At 38.5% G+C, this 22,086-nt stretch overlaps 1 protein-coding gene and 1 pseudogene across 5 annotated transcripts in view; one reads left to right on the forward strand and one right to left on the reverse strand.

Annotated features, from left to right (window-relative positions):
• The window catches only part of SEC23IP (SEC23 interacting protein), a 36,216-nt gene extending 16,586 nt beyond the window's left edge, over nucleotides 1–19,630 (reverse strand). For 2 of the 5 annotated variants that reach the window (XM_025039116.1, XM_025039117.1), the window contains exons 1-13: nucleotides 19,379–19,629; nucleotides 15,466–15,501; nucleotides 14,561–15,093; nucleotides 13,541–13,760; nucleotides 12,512–12,705; nucleotides 10,060–10,149; nucleotides 8,362–8,482; nucleotides 7,150–7,239; nucleotides 6,174–6,315; nucleotides 4,105–4,313; nucleotides 3,617–3,735; nucleotides 3,175–3,327; nucleotides 1,765–1,860 (exon numbers count right to left, since the gene is read on the reverse strand). In XM_025039116.1, the coding sequence (XP_024894884.1) occupies nucleotides 1,765–1,860; nucleotides 3,175–3,327; nucleotides 3,617–3,735; nucleotides 4,105–4,313; nucleotides 6,174–6,315; nucleotides 7,150–7,239; nucleotides 8,362–8,482; nucleotides 10,060–10,149; nucleotides 12,512–12,705; nucleotides 13,541–13,760; nucleotides 14,561–15,093; nucleotides 15,466–15,501; nucleotides 19,379–19,541 (2,166 nt within the window). In that variant the 5' untranslated portion in view covers nucleotides 19,542–19,629. Of the gene's footprint in view, nucleotides 1–1,764; nucleotides 1,861–3,174; nucleotides 3,328–3,616; nucleotides 3,736–4,104; nucleotides 4,314–6,173; nucleotides 6,316–7,149; nucleotides 7,240–8,361; nucleotides 8,483–10,059; nucleotides 10,150–12,511; nucleotides 12,706–13,540; nucleotides 13,761–14,560; nucleotides 15,094–15,465; nucleotides 15,502–19,378 lie in introns of all 5 variants that reach the window. The other 3 variants (XM_025039118.1, XM_006920812.3, XM_015596357.2) reach the window with 3 other exon arrangements.
• Nucleotides 173–288, forward strand: LOC112470174 (annotated as a pseudogene).
• Nucleotides 19,631–22,086: the final 2,456 nt, after the last annotated feature.

The following is a 22,086-nucleotide window of genomic DNA, read 5'->3' on the forward strand; positions in this document are numbered from 1 at the left end:
TAATTAAATGGTTTTAATTTAAAAAAATCAAGTTGATAACAGATAAGATTTGCTCCAATTATTTCTTTTCCTTTTGGTACTCCACTGAGCCAGTAGGCCCTAGCCAATAGCAAAAGAAAGTAAATGTTAATGGAAAAACCAGGAAAGAAGAGCCAGTTTCAAAAGTTCATTTATCTATGGCCATGCCACCCTAAACATGCCCGATCCCGTCTGATCTCGGAAGCTGAGCAGGGTCGGGCCTGGTTAGTACTTGGATGGGAGACCACCTAAGACTAGGTGCAGTAGGCATTTAAAAAAAAAAAAAAATTCATTTATTATAGACATATCTGCTCATGGTCAAAAGTGTATAATATGGTTTATAAAATGTATCTTTAAATTTTTAAATTTCTAAAGTTAAAACTTTAAACAGATGATTTACTGCTAAATCATACTTTGTGACAGAATTAAAATGGTCAGCATTTCATGATGTTTAAAAGCACCATGACTTTCATGGCCATGAGATGTCTGAGAGTCACTCCCTTACAAGAGAAAATGCAAACTTCCACAGCTGCCACGTGGGCCTTCAGGACCTCTGCCCTGCCATACTCTCAGCTCACCTGCTGGTCCAGCTGCAAAACATGCGCCCACGCGGGAAGGCCACTTCCCCTGACCCTGTCCCCGCGGGACGTCTTCTCTTACCAGCCCCAACCCCTTCTCCCCAGGCCAGACTGCCACTCTCATCAGGCGCTGACAGAGTGGACAGCACTCTGTTATAAGACTCATGTTTCACCACCTGTGGTCGAATCTCTCCCTCTAACTAGACACAAAACCCTCAGTTCATCTCCAAATCCTAAGAATTGAGCACAGTGCCTCACCGAAAAGATACATTTATAAAATGTCGAATAACTCCATTGCTTAAGCTAATCGCAACACTCAGATCTACGACTATAGTCAAACTGTGTATAAAGAAATCGGCTGGTTAAGTTCCAAAGAAGTAACACAAACCAGAATCGCAGAAGGTCAGAGATGGATCAACAAATACCACGTTAATGACAAAAAAAAGAGCCACCCTAAGTGCTACCCAATTTTTCTAATTATTTTTTAAAAACTCTGTAAAATTAACTTAATAAATGAAAATTAAATAAAAGGGAGTTTTTCCCAAATGTTTTATTTCTTTTTAAATGCTTTTTAGTTATTGCTGTTGTTACTTTGTTTTGTAAAGAATTTTTGTTTTTTGGTTATTAGTTAATGAGATTCGTGCGTGTTCTTTAGAAGGTGAGAAGGATTGGGAAGAGAGAAAATGAGCTAACATTTATTAGGTGCTAATTTTCAAATGAATTACTTCATCTTCACTCCAATCCTATAAGAAAGCTATTATCACTCCCATTTTAGAAATGAAGGAAACCAAGCATCAGAAAAGTTAAGCAAATTGTTCATGAATATGTAGTTAACAAGGGGATGAACTGGAAATTAGGGTGATTGACTCATCTATTTGTCCAGGATTTGCCTAGATTTTGCAATGGAAAATTCCCATTTTAAAACTGAAAGTTCTTCATCTTGGGAATTTTCTCAGTCCTGAGAAACCGGATGGTCAGTCGCCCTAACTAAAATTTAATTCCAGTTCTGGCTGACTCCAAGACTGGGCTTCCATCAACTCCACTACTGTGTCCTGGGGCAGGGAGCACACTAGCTGGCCTAACCATGATGGCATTAAAAATTTCCAAAATGTAAACAGGCTAGTCACACATGAGTTTGGTTTTCTTTTGAGGCAGAGATGATCGTTACCAGTTTGACTGCTTTATGTTTTACGAAGTTAGCTATCTTCTTTCTGGGTCCCAGGGGTATTCCCATTTCCTTCAAGTCGTCAACAGTACACATAAGCTTTAAAAGAAAACAAACAAGCACATTAATTAATCAATTAATCAGCTGAGTGACAGATGAACTAAAATAGAAAAAAGGAAATTATAAAAAAACCATATCATCTAAAGCAATCTAAGATCTAGTCAATTATTTTAGAAGTTATTGTTATTTGTTTTTAAATCATAGAATAATTTAGGCTGTAAAATCTTAGGCCTCCACATCAAATCATTTCATTAACTTTTTAACAGAAAATATATGCATATTGTACAAAATTCAAAATCTGCCGTAATGAAGGCTCTCCCCTCCACTCCTGTCCCAACCACCCGGCTCTCTCAGCAGCAACTGCTGGCAATTTGCTCTCCTTCCAGAGAGAGATATCTTCTGTATACACAGCATCCGTGTGTGTGTGTGTGTCCGTCCTCCTATGCAAACAGGAGTGAACTTTGGTCTTTTCACATAATGTATCTAAGAGATCATTACACACCAGTGTCTCTGACACTGCTTCACTCAACAGCTGCAGGGTACACCATTATGCAGATGCACAATAAATGGCTTCACTGGTGCCCTACTAGTGGACATGAAAGGTGTTTCTAAGGTTTTTGCTGTTACAAACAGTGCGGCAGTGAGTATCCTTGTACATATTCTTGTGTGAGTGTATCTCTACAGAAAATACTCCTGGCAGTGAATATAGTGGAACAAAGGGTATATATTTTTTATTTTAAAAGATACTGCCAAACTGCCGTCCAGAGAGGTAGTACCAATTTGCACTCTTAACAACCATGTGTAACAGTGCCTGTTGCATCTCATCCTGGACACACAGTATATTATCAAACTCTTTGTTCTTGCCAAACTGATAGGTTAAAAATAATTTCACTGCACTTTTAATTTGCATTTCCCTTAGGAGTTTTGATATAAGAAGCCATTTGTTATTTTCTTTTTTGTACATCATTTGTTCTTATTCTTTTCCTATTTTCCCACTGTGTTAACTTGGATAGTTAACTTGTAGAAGCTCTGAATAGTAAGGAAATAAGCCCTTGTCTGTAATATGTATTCCAAATATTCTTCTTAATCTATTATTGGCTTTTATATGTTATTTATGGAGTCTCTTGCTACACAATTTTTTTCTTTTAGGGCTTCTGGGTTTTGTGTCACACTTAAAAAAACCTTCCCAGATTTTTTTTTTATTATCCTGTGTGTTTCAATTTTTTAAACATTTAAGTCTCTGCTTTATCTAGAATGTATTATGATGTAAGAGTGTTAAAATCATTCTTAATTTTTGATTTATACACAGAAAAAACAATTTTAAACAAAAATAAATCGAACTATCATCAGTACCAGAGATTCCATATCGATCTTTTCCTTTTCAAAAGTGCTAACATATTCAGAGAGGCTAAGTGCTTCCAGAGTTTCTTGCAAAGTTAGGACTTCTTCATTTTCAACATCAAGGTCACAAGACTCATCCAATATCAGCTTTGGCTCTTCAGACATCTTTAAAAAGAAGTTGGAGAACATTACAAAACTCAGAAAAACTCCCATAAAAACTCTCCTAATCACAAAAAAATCTTAAACAATTCTGTTCACTTTTTAGTAGTTTGCCACTCAAAGCTTTACATATTCTGAAAAAGCATAGAAACAAATCATTCATGCTCCCATAACAACGAGCTATATGATTCTGTCACACTTGAAAACCTTGGTGTATTCTGATATACAGAAACAGTTGAGATTTTGGAAAACTGTTCAGCTCCAACTCTAAATCTAAATGTTAATTGGGCCATACCTGCTTTTCCTGAAAATGTGGCTGTTTCACAGCTCCATTAGCAACAGCAAAAGCCTCGGAAGACTTGGATAAAGTCAAATCTTGCTGATTAGACAGGATGTCAAACAATATTAAAGAACCTAAAAGAGAAGTTAGCATTTTGCTTTTTAATGTACTATGTGTTTTTTATAACACTAAATACGTTCTACTTTGTTTTTTTTCAAACTCCCTGGGCAGAAGTTATACAAAACTTAGATATTAATCAAGATCTGATCATCAAGATCCTGGTTTTACCAAATAGCAGAAAAAATTAAAATATAAAGCATTCCTAGGTAATATGAAAGGTGGATATAGCAAAGGTAAAATATAAACTCAAAGCATTTGTTTCTGCCTTTTATAAAACTTAAAGTGTGTAATTCTCAATCTTGCACTAACAATGTCACCCACAAAGAAAGCGGTGATGACGCAACAAAAATTGTGTTTAAAATGTGGCTGTTTAACAGTTTTACCTAAACTGTGACCAGCAACAGAGACCCCTCCTTTGAAGTCTGGGTTCCGACTCATAAAGAGTGCATGCAGACGGTTTATCTCCATTCCCACTTTTTCCACAATGGTCTGACAGTAGGTGGGGCTGTTGTAAAATAAAATATCTAGCAAGGTTTCATTGGTAAAGTGACGAAAACGACCAATACTTGGTAAAGTGATTTTCTTAATATTCCTGTTCAAAAGAAAAAAAAAAAAAACAGTATATTCAGTTGGTAGCCACCTTAAATCTATGTATTTTTTTAAAGTTTAGACTTTGAATCCTGAAAATATATTGAGTAAAAAACCATCACACAGAGAATATGAGATCTTGCTTCCTGGCATGTCATCAGTTTGGTTCAAATAAACTCATAAAAATTAAAAAAAAAAATCTCCCACAGACTAATTATGATTTGATTTTGTAGACAGTTACAAATAAATCAAAATAAAGCAAAACAGCTGCTGACTGTGCCTGTATCTCTAATACGACTTTTGGATTCTCTGAAGAATTACAAATTAAGGCCTATGAAAATATTTTAATTTTTAAAGAAGAAAGTCTATTCTTCCAATTTATTGGAAATCAAGATACTGGACCAAACTCGTGGGTAGAAAGGACAACAGACAATGTAGCGAGAAGTAAGAAAAGGGCTTAATGGGATAAAAATTCTTCCTGATGAGGATGGCCACAGCGGAGTTCGTGGACATTCATGGACAGGGAAAGAAAATACCCTCGTAACAGGGCACGACATGGAGGGAATGCTGTTTGTAGGAGAAGTTTTATTAAACCACGTGCCTTGAAAGTTGGCGTTCACTAAAATTCGGATGTTATTAGCCCTGTGTCCCAGCATCAATATTACCTAAACTTCAAAAAAAAAATTACCAAAATCTGTGGTTCTCAGTTGGGAGCATTCAAAATTGAGTTGGGACATTTTTAGTTGTCACACTGCCTGGTGAGTGCTATGGGCATTTAGTGGTATTTAGACTACAGATACTAACCATCCTACAAGGCTGACATGACAAAGAATGGTCTTGCCAAAAGAGTCTCCACTGAGAAACAATCATCTAAACCAGGGGAGGTTCTACCCCCAGGGGACATCTGACGATGACTAGACATTTTTGCTTGTCACTTTAGGGGGAGGAATGTGCTACTGTTATCTAGCGGGTAGAGGACAGGAATGCTGCTAAACATCCCACAATGTACCGGGCAGCCCTCTATCTAAACCTCTGTATATTAGTATTTTAAAACCAGCATAAATTCTAGATTCTCTTAAACATTTACAACAGGAATACATATATACATACATGTGTGCATGTGCTCACACACACGCACGCAGAAAAGCAGCATAAAAACTTAACAGCCAGTATTTAATGTGTCAGAACAGGTATAAAATTAAAATTAAAAAATACATTTGTCCAACAGCCAAGATATAAAAGTAACGAAAGTTTCCATCAAAGATGAATGGATAAAGAAGACGTGGTACATATCTAAGTGGAATATTACTCAGCCATAAAAAAAAAAAAAAATGAAATCTTGCTATTTGTGACAACATGAGTTGACCTAGAGAGTATTACGCTAAGTGAAATAAATCAGACAAAAAAAGACAAATACTATAAGATTTCGCTTATATGTGGAATCTAAAAAATAAACAAAATAAAAACAAACTCATAGATACTAAGAATATTTTGATGGTTGCCAGATGAAAGGGGGATTGGAGGGATGGGTGAAAAAAGGGGAAGGGATTAAGATGTATGAATTGCCAGTTATAGAAACAGCCATGGGGATGTAAAGAACAGCACAGGGAATATAGCCAATAATATTGTAATAACCACGTATGATGCCAGGTGGGTACTAGATTTATCATGGTGAGCACTTCGTAAGAATATAAATGTCTAATCACTGTGCTGTAAACCTGAAACTAATATTATATGTCAACTGTAACTGAAATATTTTTTAAAATTTAAATACATTTGTTGAGTCATAATAAACTCCTTTATAGTTTAAATTTTAAATCTAAGTTGGACTAATCTGAAAAACAGATTATCAAAATCCACAAACCTGTCGACACCAGTGGCATCCCCACCCAGGGAACTATGCCAGTGAACCGGAAGGAACTCCACTCTGCTTATTTTCTGATCGTCTAAAGATTTCTTGAAATGGGTCTGGAGCAATTTGAGAGAAACCACCCTAAAATCATCCACTTAAAAAAAAAATCAGGAAAAACAACAAATTAATTAAATTGTCCTAGTTTGATAGGTAGTTAGCAATTACCTCAACTATGCCAGGATCTTTACAACACAAACTTTTCAAGAAAAGAAATAAGGATTTAGCCCCAAAATAATAAACAATGTTTAGAAAATTCTTTAAACTTTTCATTATTTTAGAGAAACATATAAATGACTGAAAAACGTTGAACTACCACATACAGGCAGCATGCACTGTGGGCACAGACTCTGGAATCAAACTACCTGCTCCAAAACCCACGGACCTCAGTGATACGGGGCAGCTTAACTTAGTCTCTGGACCTCAGTTTCTCGCCCAATAGTGGGGATAACAATAATGGCACCTACACTTCAAGGTTTTAAGGGTTAAATAATACAATACAGGCAAGATACTTGGCACATACCAAGTAGTCAATAAATATGAACTATTATACAGACATAAACTTCAAAAATTTATGTAAACCAGGCAGATTCATACTTCCATTAAACAACTTCTCACAACCAGTTCACTATAAATCAGTTCAATATATGTAGGTGTTCCTAGTTGCTGGAAGTGCTCTGGCAGAGGCTGTCAGAAAGACTAAATTATTTCCAAGATCCCATCTAATTCTTTGCAGTCTAGAATTTCATGAGTTATACATGTCATAAGAACAAATCAAGTACAAATAATACCCAGTGATCATTTAAATTTCCCCTTATAGTCCCTCAGCCAGTAGTATACACCTAAAAGCTATCTTAAAAAAAATGAACAATTAAAAAGTCCTTCCAAAAGCTCTCCAATCACTCCATAAAATAAAATGATTAACACTTACCACATTCAATAATGCTTCTAAAGCGCAAGTCACACACAGGTCCAATGCCATGTACCATGAACACCAAATGGTCAACTTGAGGCATCTCCCCTATGAAAGAAATACATGAATAAATACAAGCTGGAAAGTTGTTCGGGTTTTCTTAATTAAATGGCAGCATTCTAGATATCCTTTTTGTCATCATGAACTTGCCAAAGAAATTCATGACCCTTCTAACCTAATGAGCCTCATTACCTTCTACCAAATTAGAAGAGAACTCAAAGTCCGTCCTGGAATAGAACGTGAGCCAGACCAAGGACTGGGGGAAGCAGGCCGTCTCTGATCTCAGAGGCTATGAATATCTGATGTCCAGCAGTTTTCTATCTACTGAGGCTCCAAAACCTTGTGATATCTTCAGAACTCGCCAGGGCACTAAACCCCACGTGGAGAAGTAATTTGTCAATATAAAACTTTAAAACCTTTCCTCCAAATTCTTCTCCTTGATTTGTTAGATTCATACATACCACATATAGGAACATCTCCAAGTTAAATCTACTATTTTATTCTGATTATTTCATTCGGATTCATGAGTACATTCATTTTGTAATTTTGTAAGACAATAAAACAAATATGAAGTATGTAATTGTCCAAGTAAAATCCTATTTTAAATGGTGTAATAGGAGAAACCGAAGCACAAACACTGGAGCAAGGGTTAGCAAACCACAGCTCATGCACCAGTCCCTGCGCACTGCCTGTTTTTATAAACAGTTTTACTGAAACACAGCTATGCCCATTTGTTTATCTACTGTCTGCAGATGCTCTCACACTACAGTGGAAGAGCTGTGTAGATGCAATAAGGCCCACATGGCCTGCAAAGCCTAAAATATTTATTAATTGGCCTTTTCAGAAAAAGTTTGCCACTCCTGTACTAAAGTAACACATACTAGCTGAGATATGACAAAACAAGCCCAAAAGCCTAATTTTGACCAGCACAGGTTCTTTAGACTACATATTTTAGAATCTATATTACATGGTTTGTATACCTTCACAGAATTCTAAAGTAAAAAATAAACAGACAAAAAATAAATTTTTAAAAAGATATGTGCCAGTCTGGCTGATTTCTGAATGTTATGGCAGGTCATCCAAATAACTTTCTTTTTCTCACCATTCTAAAGAATGATGCTAAAATAGAGAAGTCTAGAAATTATCTTGGTCTTAACAAATAATACACACCATCAGGAATCTCATCAAGGTTATCATCGATTCCACGCTTCACAACCCTGGGCCTTGTCTGTCCATCTTGTGTGGTCCCCCATTCATCTGGCACTGATGAAGGCTGGAACTGAACGATAACCTTCAAGATGCAACAGAGGGATAATGAGAGCTCACTAGCAAGTTCGTTCAACTGCAGGCGAAACAATGTATTTCAGTACATAATAAACGACTTCAGAGTACGGATAATTTACAAATCCAGTGCAAGTACTGTTTCCCCCAAAACCAATTCTGTAACAGTCCTGCTAGTGTTCATTAACCATTGAAACTAAACAAATCAAAACCAGTATTTCCAATACTTAAGTTGAAAAATAATATGACTAAATCAGAAGTTGTATACCTTGATTTAGAAACGTAACATATAACCAACGTATTGTATACTTAAAATAATAAAATTAAAAATCACTTAACCTAAAAAAAAAAGAAATGTAACATAAACACTTAAGTTTACACATAAGAAATCAAGTAAAGTTACCTACAATAGAGGAATCTATTCACAAATTCATTTTCAGTGCCAAAAACTAATTTTCCCACCACTTTTTAGGAAGACGTATATTGTTAAATCAACTGTATTAAATAATTAAATCAAACCTGATGTCCTATGAAAATTTTTCTTTCAAAAAAAATGAATGGTATGCAAAATATTTGTACACAAAAGGTTAAAAAATCAGAAGGATAAGAGTTACCATCAACAGGAGACACTGGGGAAATGCAGAGGTAAGAAGCCTTTATTTTTCCTTTGATACCTTTTTATACTGTTTACATTTTCTTGACATATAAATGTTTTATTTTTTTACTTCAGTATCAACAAAAGCTATAGAGATAAGTTAGAATATAGGTTATTTTCGTTTTTATACTTTTCTATAATAAATAAATAGCCTATGTTCTGAGAAACTACTGTGTACCAAGCACTATGCTAAATGCTTTTGCACAAATTACCTCACTCCATCCAAAATATGGCCCTGGAAGGTAAATCTTCCAGGTGAGGAACTTGGAGCTCAGAGAGATTAAGGATGGTAAATGACAGAATGTGAACACCACTAATCAATATCTTAAAAAAAAATAAAAAAAAAAAAGACAAAGAAAAGCTTCTGAAGATAATACAAAGAGGAAGAACATATTTTACTTCTCAAAGATTGAAACAAACCCTCATCAAGGGCAGGGGGCGGGCAAACTACAGCCCGGCCCATAGGCCAAAACTGGATCGTCGCTTGATTTGACAAATAAAGTTTTATTAAAAATAGCCACACCCATTGGTTTATACAATGTCTGTAGCTGCTTTCAGGATAGAAGATAGAGTTAATAGCTGCAACAAAGACCACATGGCGTATAAAGACTTAACTAAATACTTATTCTTTAGCCTTTTACAGGGAAAGTCAGATGATCCCTGATCAATTGCAAAAAAAAAAAAAATTTATCAAGCAACTTCTATGGTACATACCAAGCTTCAGTTAACATGTTGCCATACACAGGAACTTCATGAGACAATTTTAAATTTAAATTTCATTTTTGTTTCTATGATCAATGTGAACTTAAAAGCAATGCACTTGTTATATACATGTATAACCTAACTGCAGAAATTAATAAACATTCATCAAATATATTTGGCAAAATAATTATTTAAATGACCCTCAACACTTTCCTATCTTAAATGATTACCTTGGGATTGTGTATGACAATTGTCTCTCCACTTGGAAACTCCAATCTGCGGTGCCACTGATTCGTGGTTACAGCTTTTTTATATTCAGCCTACAATAATGGAAACAGTATATAATCCATTATGACAGATCTATATCATATTAAGGAAAATTGTGGAAGAAAATTATAACTATCATGGTAATTAAAACAACAGTAATAGAGCTCTACTATACTTATCACTTTACATATATTATCTCATTTAATTAATTACTCTCGATCATTCCTAAAAAACATCATCCCCATTACACAGAGGCAAAAATCAAGATTTAGACAGTGTTTCCTAGAGCTACCATAACAAAGTGCCACAAACTGAGTGGCTTAAACCGACAGAAATTTATTGTCTCACAGGTCTAGAGGCTCAGAGTCTGAAATCGGGGTGTCAGCAGGGCCATGTTCCCTCTGAAACCTCTTGGAATCTCCTTCCTCACCTCTTCCTAGCTCCTGGAGGTGTGCCGGCAATCTTCGGGGCTGACTGGCTTACAACTGCATCACTCCAATTCTCTATTTTCACGTGCCATTCTCCCTATGGCTGACTTATAAGGACACAAGTTGCACTGGATCAGGGGCTCGCCCTATTCCACTATGATCTCGTCTTAAATAATCATATCTGCATCGACCCTATTTCCAAACAAAGTCACATTCTGACTACTGGATGTTGGGACTACAACATATCTTTTTATTTGGAGGAAGAAGGGAGGACACAATTCACAGTTGCACGAGATTACACATGGGTAAGTAGCAAAGACTGAACTGTGGTTCACTCCCACCACAGCTTTCTGACACCAAGGATCTGACTGTTCAACCATTCCCTTGCTCTTCCTCCAGATATACTACCCTGCTTTCTATAAGGCAAGAGTCTGAGGATCTCTTGAAGAAAGATTCAAGACAAGGTAAGGGAAACCTCTGGTACACCCAAGGTCCAAAATCTTTTTTTTTAATTAGTAACAGTTATTATCTGGCAATCATGTCAAAATAGAAGAGTTTTTGTCTCCCGGACAATAGTAACAATTGCTCTAAATCAGCGCCCATCCATCTGACACTCTTCTTCACTTTAATTTTTAAATATATTTATTTATAATTTTTAAAAGAAAGATCACAAAAATAAAATGTTTAAAGATAAGTTTCACTATCTCAAGAATTATTTTCACTTCTTCATATTCACTTTCAATCTATAGCTCTGTAAAAAATCTTGTCTGGTAGACATATCATATTCTTCAAAATGGTCTTGGTTACTCTTGACACTTTGACCTTCCACATAAAATTTAGGAGTTTACAAATTTTACTTTAAAAAAAAAAAACCCCGATGTGATTTTGATTGGGATTACATAAAATTTACAAAATAATTTGGGAAGGACTGACATCTTATATCAAGACTGTGACATCTACGAATATAATACTTAGCTTCATTTCTTTGAGGTCATCTTTTACGTACTTCACTACAACTTCATAGTTTTTCTCCATAAAGCCCATACGTATGTTTTGTTGGACTTTTTTCCTACTTAGCTTTAGTTTTATTTTTTTTATAAATAAAAAAGAAGATACTATTATGGTTTCTAACTGGTTATTCCTATTGTATAGGAACGTTATTGATTTGTGCAGTAAGTCTTCACTTAACGTTGTCAATAAGGTCTGGGAAACTGCAACTTGACTGTCAGCTCTAAACAGAACATAAGGCCTGGTCCTTGCTTGAAGCTATTCAAATATGAACTAGAGAAGATTAACATTTAAAGGCCCTTTTGCATGTTAATATTAGTGTTGTTTTAAAGTTTAATGTTAGTGTTGGTTATACCAGTTTTGATAATTCCTACATTAAAAAATAGTAACTAAAATGTTCTAGATTTCATTTCCTAGGTAAGCTGTTGAATTCATTTATTTCAAATATTTAATACTTAAATGTTAAATTAATTAAAATACTTTCAATATTTAATACTTTAATGTTAAGTAGAATTATCGTAAGAAATAAACACAATTATCTAAAACAACATTAACCATCAGTTTCAAAACAGCGAATAAGTCTCAGGACAGTTGTTCTTTCTCTGCTCCATATTCACTTTCATAAGTCAGAGGATAATTTCAAGCCTTTTACTGAATATTAATTTGAAAAGCATCTATATGCTCGGCATGTATTGTCAACAACAGATCCCAGCAGTCTAAGTTCTTTCGAAGGTTTGATAAAAGTGCCTTAATAGATTTGTGATGTGCCCCTGAAAAACATTCTATCTTTGGGTACTAAGGCCGCCGTTAGCACTTTGTGACTTATGACGCCACTGAAAAAGCGACTTTTGTGCACAGAGTCAAGATAGGCTCTCTTGTAAATAAAGCCTGCGCCATTGTGGGTGGTGTTACACGGGCTCCAATGTATACAGGGCCCACATTTTTTAAAGAGAAGCATCAAGGAATAAAGCCCACGTACCTCTAGTTTCTCACTGAACTCCTCTGTATAGGGAATAAACCTGCTATCTGTGTCCCCTTTGTAAAACCAGGTACAGCGTCTCACTTCGGCTGGCTCCTCTTCCCAGTACACAGCCTTCCTCACTCGGTCATAGAGGTAAACGTCGTAGCGCCCTCCGTCCGTGCCCAGAACCACACTCTCGGGGTCTGGCTGGACTGGAGCACAAGTCCACATTTTAACCCAACAGTTACAAGGTATATTCAAATTAACAAATGAATACAGTGAATACAGTGACTAGCTGACCCTTAAAGACAAAGAACTAAGCTCACTTTTGTCTAAAAATAGAAGTTCAAGATTAATCTGTGCTGATCTAAATTATGATCCTTCTTAAGAAGAAATAGCCAGGGCGAAATTTTAAAACATGACCATAAAATAATTCAAATAACTGGTGCATTTTTAAAAATCAAATCAACAATGCTCCATGAAGTATATTTCTAAAGAATATTAATAGGTAATTTTAAAGTACCATGATGAAATATGATCAGGACAAACAAAGAAACATATTTCTATACTGCAAGACTCCTCAGAGCCTTAACACACTCCTGTGCACTATCTCAAAAGTAGACGGAGTTATGGCACTTCCAAAATTCACCTAACCATGGAACACTTTTTTCACAGCATCTTCAGAAAGAAGAGTTCCACAGAAAAACGCTTTGTAAGTGCCCTGTCACTACAAATGAGTAAAGGAAATAAGAAAATTGACACCCCCAAAAAAAGGAAAACAAGAAAGAAAACTGACACCTGAATTATATGAACTACTCCATTTCTCTGATTTAAAACGCCTTCAAACAAGGAAGAAAGTTACTAAAATATTTCTTCAAATACCTTGCTCGAATAACTCGAGACTTATATCAGTATCATCATCTTAAGGTACAGAATTTGGTGGGGTCTCCAAAGATTAAGGAATTTGACCTTCACAAAAAGCCATAGATAAATACTCTTTGTTTCTTCTCTTCCTACAGTCAGATATGATACACGCTCAGTGCTTACCTGAATTATAGACTTCTTCAAGATTCAGAGAGTCAAACATGCTGAAAGGCATCCACAGTTGTTTGTATTCTACCTCCTTGCAGTAAAACCAGTGGGGCTGAACAGGTTCATATTGGTTTTGAAGTATAAAAGGAGGTGGCACTTGCACAGAGGAACCCACAGGTCTAGCAAGTGCCTGCTGTTGTGGAGGGGACAACCCTGACTGCACTGAAGGAGGAACCTGGAAGGGACAAAAAAATTAAGACCATGATGTTTGTTCGAAGGAAAAGTTTGATCTATGCTTTGGGCCCATTACCAGAGTTTGTGTATTGTTATGTTTTAAATTAAATAAAATGAAGCCCATTCTTTATCCCCAAGAGTAAAGTTAGGTTACATTCTTGATTTTAATACTGCTATCTCTGCCACTTTGGGTTGGGTTCTTAATTCTTTCTTTTAATTGGTTCTCTTTTTTTGATTTAGTTGATTTCTCTTTGAAAGTCAGTTGAATAATTAGTTGGAGAAAAAGCATAAGGGAATTTCATAAAATTTACCCAAGACAAATGTTATTCCACTACTCTCCTAAGACAGTTTAATTGTCTGGATCCAAACTCCATGAATGTAAATAAAAGAAACTACTAGGGTAATCAATTTTAGTCCTCGTAAGTGAGTGTTTCGATTGAATAGTGTAATTAAAAAATGAGAAGCTGCAATCTTTAAAGATAATAATTGCTTCAACTCTCACATGTCCTTAGATCACATTTATTATTGGCATCTTACACTAAAATCTGGAAGTACTGGCATAGGTTAACTCATTAAAATCAATTCCTACTTCAGTAAATAAATAACATAAACTAAAATGTGAACCATTCAGTGAGCTACCTTTAAAAGAATGTTAACTTCAAAGCATATACCTTAAACAGAATATCCTCTGAAAATAATCTGTCATACTGATTATAGAAAGTATAGTCCTTTTCAAAACACAGGCTAAATGAGAGATTAAAAATTAAAGTGAATAATCAGGATATAAAAACGTTTCCATACCGGTGGCAAAGATCCTGGAGGCATCTGGTACACCTGAACAGGGGATCCAGAGGGTGGAGGATGGGTGGGATGGCCTGGTGTTTGGCACTGTTGCAGCTGTGGTGGTGTAATGTAAGGATTAGCTCTGCTGCTTACAGGAGTATGGCGATAAGGATTATATCCTTGTTGGGGTATTCCTTGGGGTGGGCTCCCAAAATTTGAAGGAGGGAGGCTACTTGGCTGAGAAGGCAGGTAAGTATTTATTCCCATCTGTGAAGAAGGTGGAGCACCATACTGAGCCTTCGAAACCGATGGTGGAAAAGCATTCGACACGTCTTGGGATCCAGTGGTAAAAGGGAGAGCAGCTGGGGGCTTAGAGAATGCTGACTGTCCAGCTGATGTGGCTGCGGTTGTTAACGGTGACTGTCCAATAGTCCCAAAAGGGTCACTACTGCTTGATACCTGAGAGAAATAGCTAAATGTCTGTGGGGTGGATGTGTGAGCAGAAGTCTGACCAAGGAAGCTGTCCTCCTCACCAACATCTGTGGAATCCTCTGAAAGGGACAGGAGAGCAACGGTTTATGCTCTCGTTCTGCAGATATGATTCTACACAGCAGATCTAACCCCTGTACCTCTTATTTTGTCGTTCAAATGTAAATTTCTGCATTACAGAAAAAAACGAACAACTTTTTCTTTGAAAACTTTTCTTTAAAATGAAAAACTAGAAAATATGAGTAAGAAACAAGAAAAGAAGTAAAAGTTATAATTCATTTATAAGCCCATCACTCAGGGACAATCACTGTTAATATTTTAGTACATACCTTCCCATACTTTTTAAATAAACATAAATACATATAATTTATTTTGTAAATATATATAAATTATACATACTTTTATGTAAAGTTTTTTAAAATAAAAATCTATACCTGCTATTTTTACGTTCTTTTGAATGTTCTTTTTCCCTGGTAAGAAATCAAATATTATTCCATTACCCAAATACACGTAATTTTACTTCTACAGTAATGACAAGAAACCAAAGTACAAACATTACCTCTGTTGACAAGAAGAGGTGTGTCAGGGCTCTTACCTACAAAGCACTCACTGTACAAATGCACACGTGGTATTTGTATTCACAAGGCAAAGTAGGTCAACCATGAATTGCCATCCCAAAAATCGCAGAGTATCACAACCAAGTAATTCATCATTATAGAATACCAAATCACTAGAAAAGTCATTTCTAACCAAGGGAAGCTCTCTTCACTTCCCTTTGTCCAACTTGATCTTCACTGCAGGTGTTACCAGCACCAAACTATCTTCACTTCCGCTACGGAGTCCTACGATAAAAGCATTTTCCCTCTGCCTGGCCTCAAAAGTCCAGCCCACTCTTCCTTACTAAATTTTCATGAGCCCTCAGCTCATTGTAACTTTCATTTTCCTCTCCCTAATCAGATCAGAGGGGTGGACCCACTCCCAGCACACAGGCACACTGTGGTCCCTAACCTTGAGACCTGCCAAAGGGCCTTCTTTCAAGCTCCGGGCTCCTCCTTGACCTGCTTAAAGAGCCACTGGTCTTGCAGAGATTCTGGCGTGAGCTTCTAGGTTGCTGCCATTATGTTTCATCAATTTAATTAAAATAATCTACTATTCAAAATACTCCTCTTTTTGAAAAGAAAAGAAAAGATTAAAGAAATACTCCTCTAGGTTGTTTCTTTGAAACTAAAAATATCACCTGCTCAAGGCCCTTGGTCTTGTACTATTCCACTTTTCTTACACCTGTCCAGTTCCCACCATCTCTTTCCAGTCATGTAAACCTCATTTGGACTCACCTGTGTTTCTCAGTTCATCTGTCAACAACTGAAAGCATGGAAAAACCTCTGTACTATCTTTTATCCTTTAAGACAACTTGGGGATCTTTTTCTGATTATCATCAATTGCAAATGAAATGCTGATCTCACTCTGATGATGGTCCCACCTCAGGGGCCTTTTCTAATTAATGTGGATACATTTGCCATTAAGACCCACTACTTTAATGAACACCTACCTGTATACTTGTGACACTCCCAACTCTGTCTCAAACCAAGGGTGTTATCTTTAGTTCCAGGAGCTATTTTCCAACTGCTTCCTCAATACTTTTGGCAGGCTCGGCCACATATACCCCAAACTTAATAAGCCTAAAATGGAATTTAACATCTTCGCTGCTCCCCTCCATGTGCTCCTTTTACCACATCTCAGTATCTCAAGAGATATTTGCGACATCCATCCCATTCACTCAAACCAGAATCCTCATCTCTCAGACCTCCTCCTCTTTCTCATACCCTTCATTTAATCACTCAAATCCTCATTCAAAAAATATATACACAGTATCCATTACATGCCAAGCACAGAGCTAGGTCTTGGGACTAAAACTGAATGAGATAAAGGGGCCCCTCTGTGCTGACAGAGCAGACTGTCTGGCCTCCAGTGTGTCACTAAGTCCCAACAATTTTATAGTCGAAAATCTTTCACATCTGTTCCCTGCTCTTCATACCCAATGTGGCTGACTAGGGCTAGAGCACCATCCACTCCTGCCTGACTCCAGGCTGACCGCTCTTGCTACATCAGCTTTACTCCAGCACAATCTCAGAAAACACCAATCTTTCCGAAACACACCTCTAATTTTGCTGCCTTGTATAAAATCCTTCAAAGGCTCCCCCTACTCCCCATAGGATGCCTTCAAACTTCTCAATATGTTAAATGACGCCACTCCCCTGCACACACTGTAGTCACACTGATCTACTGGGAGAGAGGAGAAGGGACAAGGAAAGAGAGGGAAAAGGGAGGAGGGATGGAGGGAGAAGGAGAGGAAAGAGAATGTGAGCACCTACCACCAAATTCCACCCAATCTCCAAGTTTCTTACACTTCAGACTTTACATGTGCCTATCTCTCCAGACTCTAATTTCTGTGTATCTGTCAACACTGAGAGGAAGAATCACTTCCTCTGTGAGGCCCTGAAGACCTAAAGGATTTCCTCTCCCAGGTCAGCCAGCCTGAAACCCACAGCTCTGACAGCGGCCTATCAATCCCTCTCTCTAGCCATTACAAACCAGCATGACAACTATTTGCACAGTCAGGTATTGTGTTTATGTATACTGAGCAGTCATTGAGGGCAACGCTATCTGCTCTTCGTGTCTCCCGGACGTCTGGAACAGGGCCTGGCAAACGGAAGCTGCTCAACCCATGTTTTTTGAATGAATGAAATTGTTTCCTATGTGTCTCTTTCACTGAGTTGACTGTTGCTTCCAATGAGACAGGCTCTTTTGTCCTTGGAAATTCTCTGAGTTTCTAATGATCAAATCTCTTTCAGAGACGGAAAAATAATTGTTATAAAATTTTAGTTCTAAAAGCTATTAATTTTCTCATTAAAAAATAAGCTATCTCTAAGAAATACGAGTCTCCAAGATAGGTACAGTTATCCTGTACTTGACAATGGAAATGTTTAGCACTGATACACACAAACCAAATACTGTATAGCAAGGAAGATGGGCATGAACCAAACATGTGTGAAGCAGAAGATGATATAAAAGCCCCATATTATTCCTGCAACCTCCCACAGCATTCTACTCCAGCCATGCTAGTTCTTCACCAAAAATGGCAATGCCTAATCTTCCAGCCACACTGTCAAAATGAGACATACATATTCCTGACTCCCATCTTTTCTTTCATTCAATAGATAGCCATTGAAAATTTGTTCTACAGCATCCCAAGCACTGTTCCAGGTATAAGTTCCTGCTCTCATGGAGCTTACATTCTAGTGGGATAAGATGAATGAATATGTGTATGTGTCACGTGGTGATAAGCACCAAGAAACAAAACACAAGGAAAAGGGAATCTGCATGGACAACTGCCTCCAGTTTGCCCTTCTTTGCTTCTCTATGAAACTGTCCTTAGACCTCCAAGCAAGATAAATTATTCAATGGAAAAGTGTTCAGCATTTAATGAAGATCTATGTGCTAGGCACTAAAGATCCTAGAAATAAAAAGGTAAATAAGTCATTGCTGCAAACCTCAAGAAGCCCACAGTCCAAAGAGAGGCATGTTTATTTCGCAAACATTTACATAATACTATGTGTGAGGGCCCATATTCAATGCTTTACAAAAATTAATTCACATATCGTTACAATCCAATGAGGCAGCATACAACAGAAATTGAAGCAGAGAGGTAAAGTAACATGCCTGAAGTCACACAGCAAGTTGCTGGCAGGGTCAGAGCTGGAACACAGTCTGCGCTCCTAAACACCATGTTCCCTCTGGGTTATGCCACATAATCGTTATAAAGCAATCTCCCTACAATAATAAAGATGTGAACGAGGAGCTAAGGTGCGCATAGGAGTGGGGACCTAAGAGAGGAAATGATGCACCGTTTTTGAAAGATGAGGATTGCATTCTGCACCTCTACTTTGCAAAAATTATACGCCAATCCTAGGAGACATCCCATTATATCCTACTGTAACCTAGGAGAGGGAACACTATCTGATTTATGTGCATTCCCTGCAAGTACCTGGCTCACCGGTAGGTGTTCAACAAAAACTTGTGGAATGCCAGCGCAGGAGTGCCCGGCACTCGAAACAGAGGGCTCCTTCAGCGAAGAACAAGCCTTATGACCCGGCCCCTCGCCTTCAAGATCCCAAAGCACCCAAGCCAGTCAAACTTGGCCACTGATAACCCTGGCCCGTAACCCAGAGGGTCAGATGCAGGCAGGAGGAAAACCTCCAGTCCGCCCCTCGTCACCCCATGCCCTCGCCCGCCTCCCCGCACACACTCGCCCGAGCGGACTCCCCCCTCCCCCCCTCTCCTTACTACCTCCGGGCAGGAGCAAGGAGGCCGAGGCAGCGGCGGCTTGGGTGACGGGGATGAAGGGCACGTTGAAGCTGAACTCCGTGGCCGAGGATGAGAAGAGCAGATTGGTACCCGACGAGGACATGGAAGCGGCACCGCCGCCACCGTTAGGTTTTCTGTCAGCCATGGCTGCGGCCCACCGTCCGTTACACGTCTCCGGGCAGCCGGTGCGGCACCACCGGCCGGAAACCAGTCACACTCGGGACCCGCACACTTCCGCACTTGCGCACAAGGGCCGGAACTCCGGGCGGCTGGACAGCGGCCCTCTCCCTGCCCCTGGCTGGCGCCGCCAAAACTTAAGATGGCGGCGCCGGCTTCACGCCCGAGTGCTGGCACGTGACACCCTCAGCCGCCGCCCGGGCGCAGCTGGAGGCGGAGTTGGAGGCTGGGACAGGATCGTGGGAAAGGAAGCCCTGCCGGTTCGGAAACAAGGAACGAGTTGACGCTGGAAGTCACGGATTGCGGGGGCGCGTTGGGCTTTCTAAAAGTACTGACGGGAGCGCTTAACTGGGAAAGATTTGAAGGAACAGCGGAAACCTGCAGGAGCAGGTAGCAGAGTGCTGTCCGCAGACGGAGGTATGTGGGCCATCAGCAGCCAAGGCCTAGGCAAACTCACCCATTCTAGCACCCACATCTAACCCGCCCACATGTCTTTCTAGACAGAATGGAACTCTTGTCGTGGGCCCAGAAATAGAAATGGTAAGACGTTTGAAGGTTTTAAACCATAAAGGTTAAAAAAAAAAGTTTAAAAGAGAGACCACATGATTGAAATTTAGGGGTGTGACTTTTTAAATAGCTTTCTATATATGTCTACGATAATCTGACTAGTCCCAAAATCACTGCGGATAATGTGGGTCTAATTGTCATTTTTCATGTAGTTAGAGATTATGAAAAAAAAAGATAAGCAGCTTCTTGGAGAGTGGGAGAAGGAGATAGAAGAGGCCTCTGAAGAAGCTTTCACACCTATATAGAACCTTTCTATTAATTCAATAACTATTTAGTGTGCTTAGTGACAGAGATAAACAACACGAGACACTAATTAAAGCAGTAAGAATAGATTTTATTCAGTATTAACTCTTGCAATAAAGAAGGTACATCGTGAACTAAACTTTCCCAAAACAAAAGGCTCTAGAATTTTTAAAGACTGTGCTAAAGCAAAGGCACTGAAGGGTGGCAAAGGGTGTTGGTCCATGTGACTAGGCCACCTGGGTTTATTAATTGGCACTTATCTGGAGGAGCAACAAACTTTTCTTATCTTTATGATAGGCAGTGGTACAAGTTAGACCAAGGTACCCACCAGGCTGGGCGGAGATAGCTCTCAGGTTCCCAAGAAGATATTTCTGGATGACAGAAGATGTGTATCTTAAAGGGGCGGAGAAAGGATTTATAATTGCAAGCTTTCTAAAGGAACTCCCTTAAGAAAGGGTTCAGGAGACTGTATGCCTATCGCCAGGTTTTGGCTAGAACAAACAGTAAATTCTCCTGGCAGTATTGAGCTTTCTCACACAGGGATAGAGGTCATCCTAGACACATGATCTTAAGCTGCTGGAAGCCGTGCTGAAGGCTTTGGCCAAGGGGAGAGTCTTTGTCGTGAATACGAGTGGACAAGGTAGTGTACCAAACAATGGGGGTACTGTGGTATATAAGGTAGACACAGGACCCTTCCTTCTTGGAGATTGTCATGTCTGTCAAAAAGACACCTAAACACATAATAATAAACTAAAGTGTGATGGCTGTTACAGTGTAGCATTTCTCAACGTGTGTTGTGTTATGTGGACTAGTGATACCGTCAGGAGAGAGCAGTATAACCCTTCTGTGAGGAGTGATAGCAAATTTCGAACAATCAAGCCATCAACAAAAGACCTACCTAGTGACGTGAAAGGCTTCCCTGAAGAAGAAAAATTAAAGTTAATACCCGAAAGAGTTAGTAGAAATTATCTGGAAAAGCTTGGGGAGGAGGAGTTGGAGGAATTGGTAAGAGACAAGTTCCAGATAAAGTTAGAGTACATAGGGCTCCCCTGAGATCCCACCATTGGGTGTTAACAGAAACATAGGTTAGAGCATGGCTGGAGCCCAATGAGCAACTGGGAGAAAGTTGGGAGATGAGATGAAAACCGGATGAAGGCCAGGGGATGCAGAGTCTTACAAGAGCAAAAGGGAGTCAAAGAAGGGTGTAAAGGAGGGTGGAGAAACAATAACATTTGGTCTGTAGAAAGTCCACTCTGACTGCAGTGTAATAAAACAGATAAGGAAAGAGCAATCCTGGAAGTAGGACAAGCAGTTGGCAGGCTGCTGAAGTAGACCAGCCGAGCAATGATGGTGGCTCAGATTAAGTGACTGCAGTAGGAATGAACAGAAATAGGAATAATTTCTGGGGAAAGATGTCAGACTGAACAGATGTATCTTCATTTTCTTCCTCCTGAAACTGTTGAAAACACAAATGGGTTTGTTTGTTTTTTTAAGCTTAAGTCCATACGGATGGGAAGAATGAGAGAGGATGCTACAGCAACAGCATTTGGGAAGGCACCAAAGAAAAAAAAAATGGACAAGTACTAGATGATTTAGAAAATCAGTAATGGAGAAAGCTCAAAGGCAACTTTATTGGCACCATAGAATCACCAAAAGTTATGTGACCTGCTAAGAACTTCAGGCACCTCAAGAAGTGGCAGTGA

Source organism: Pteropus alecto, unplaced genomic scaffold (genome assembly GCF_000325575.1).
Source record: "Pteropus alecto unplaced genomic scaffold, ASM32557v1 scaffold177, whole genome shotgun sequence".
Lineage (NCBI taxonomy): Eukaryota > Metazoa > Chordata > Mammalia > Chiroptera > Pteropodidae > Pteropus > Pteropus alecto.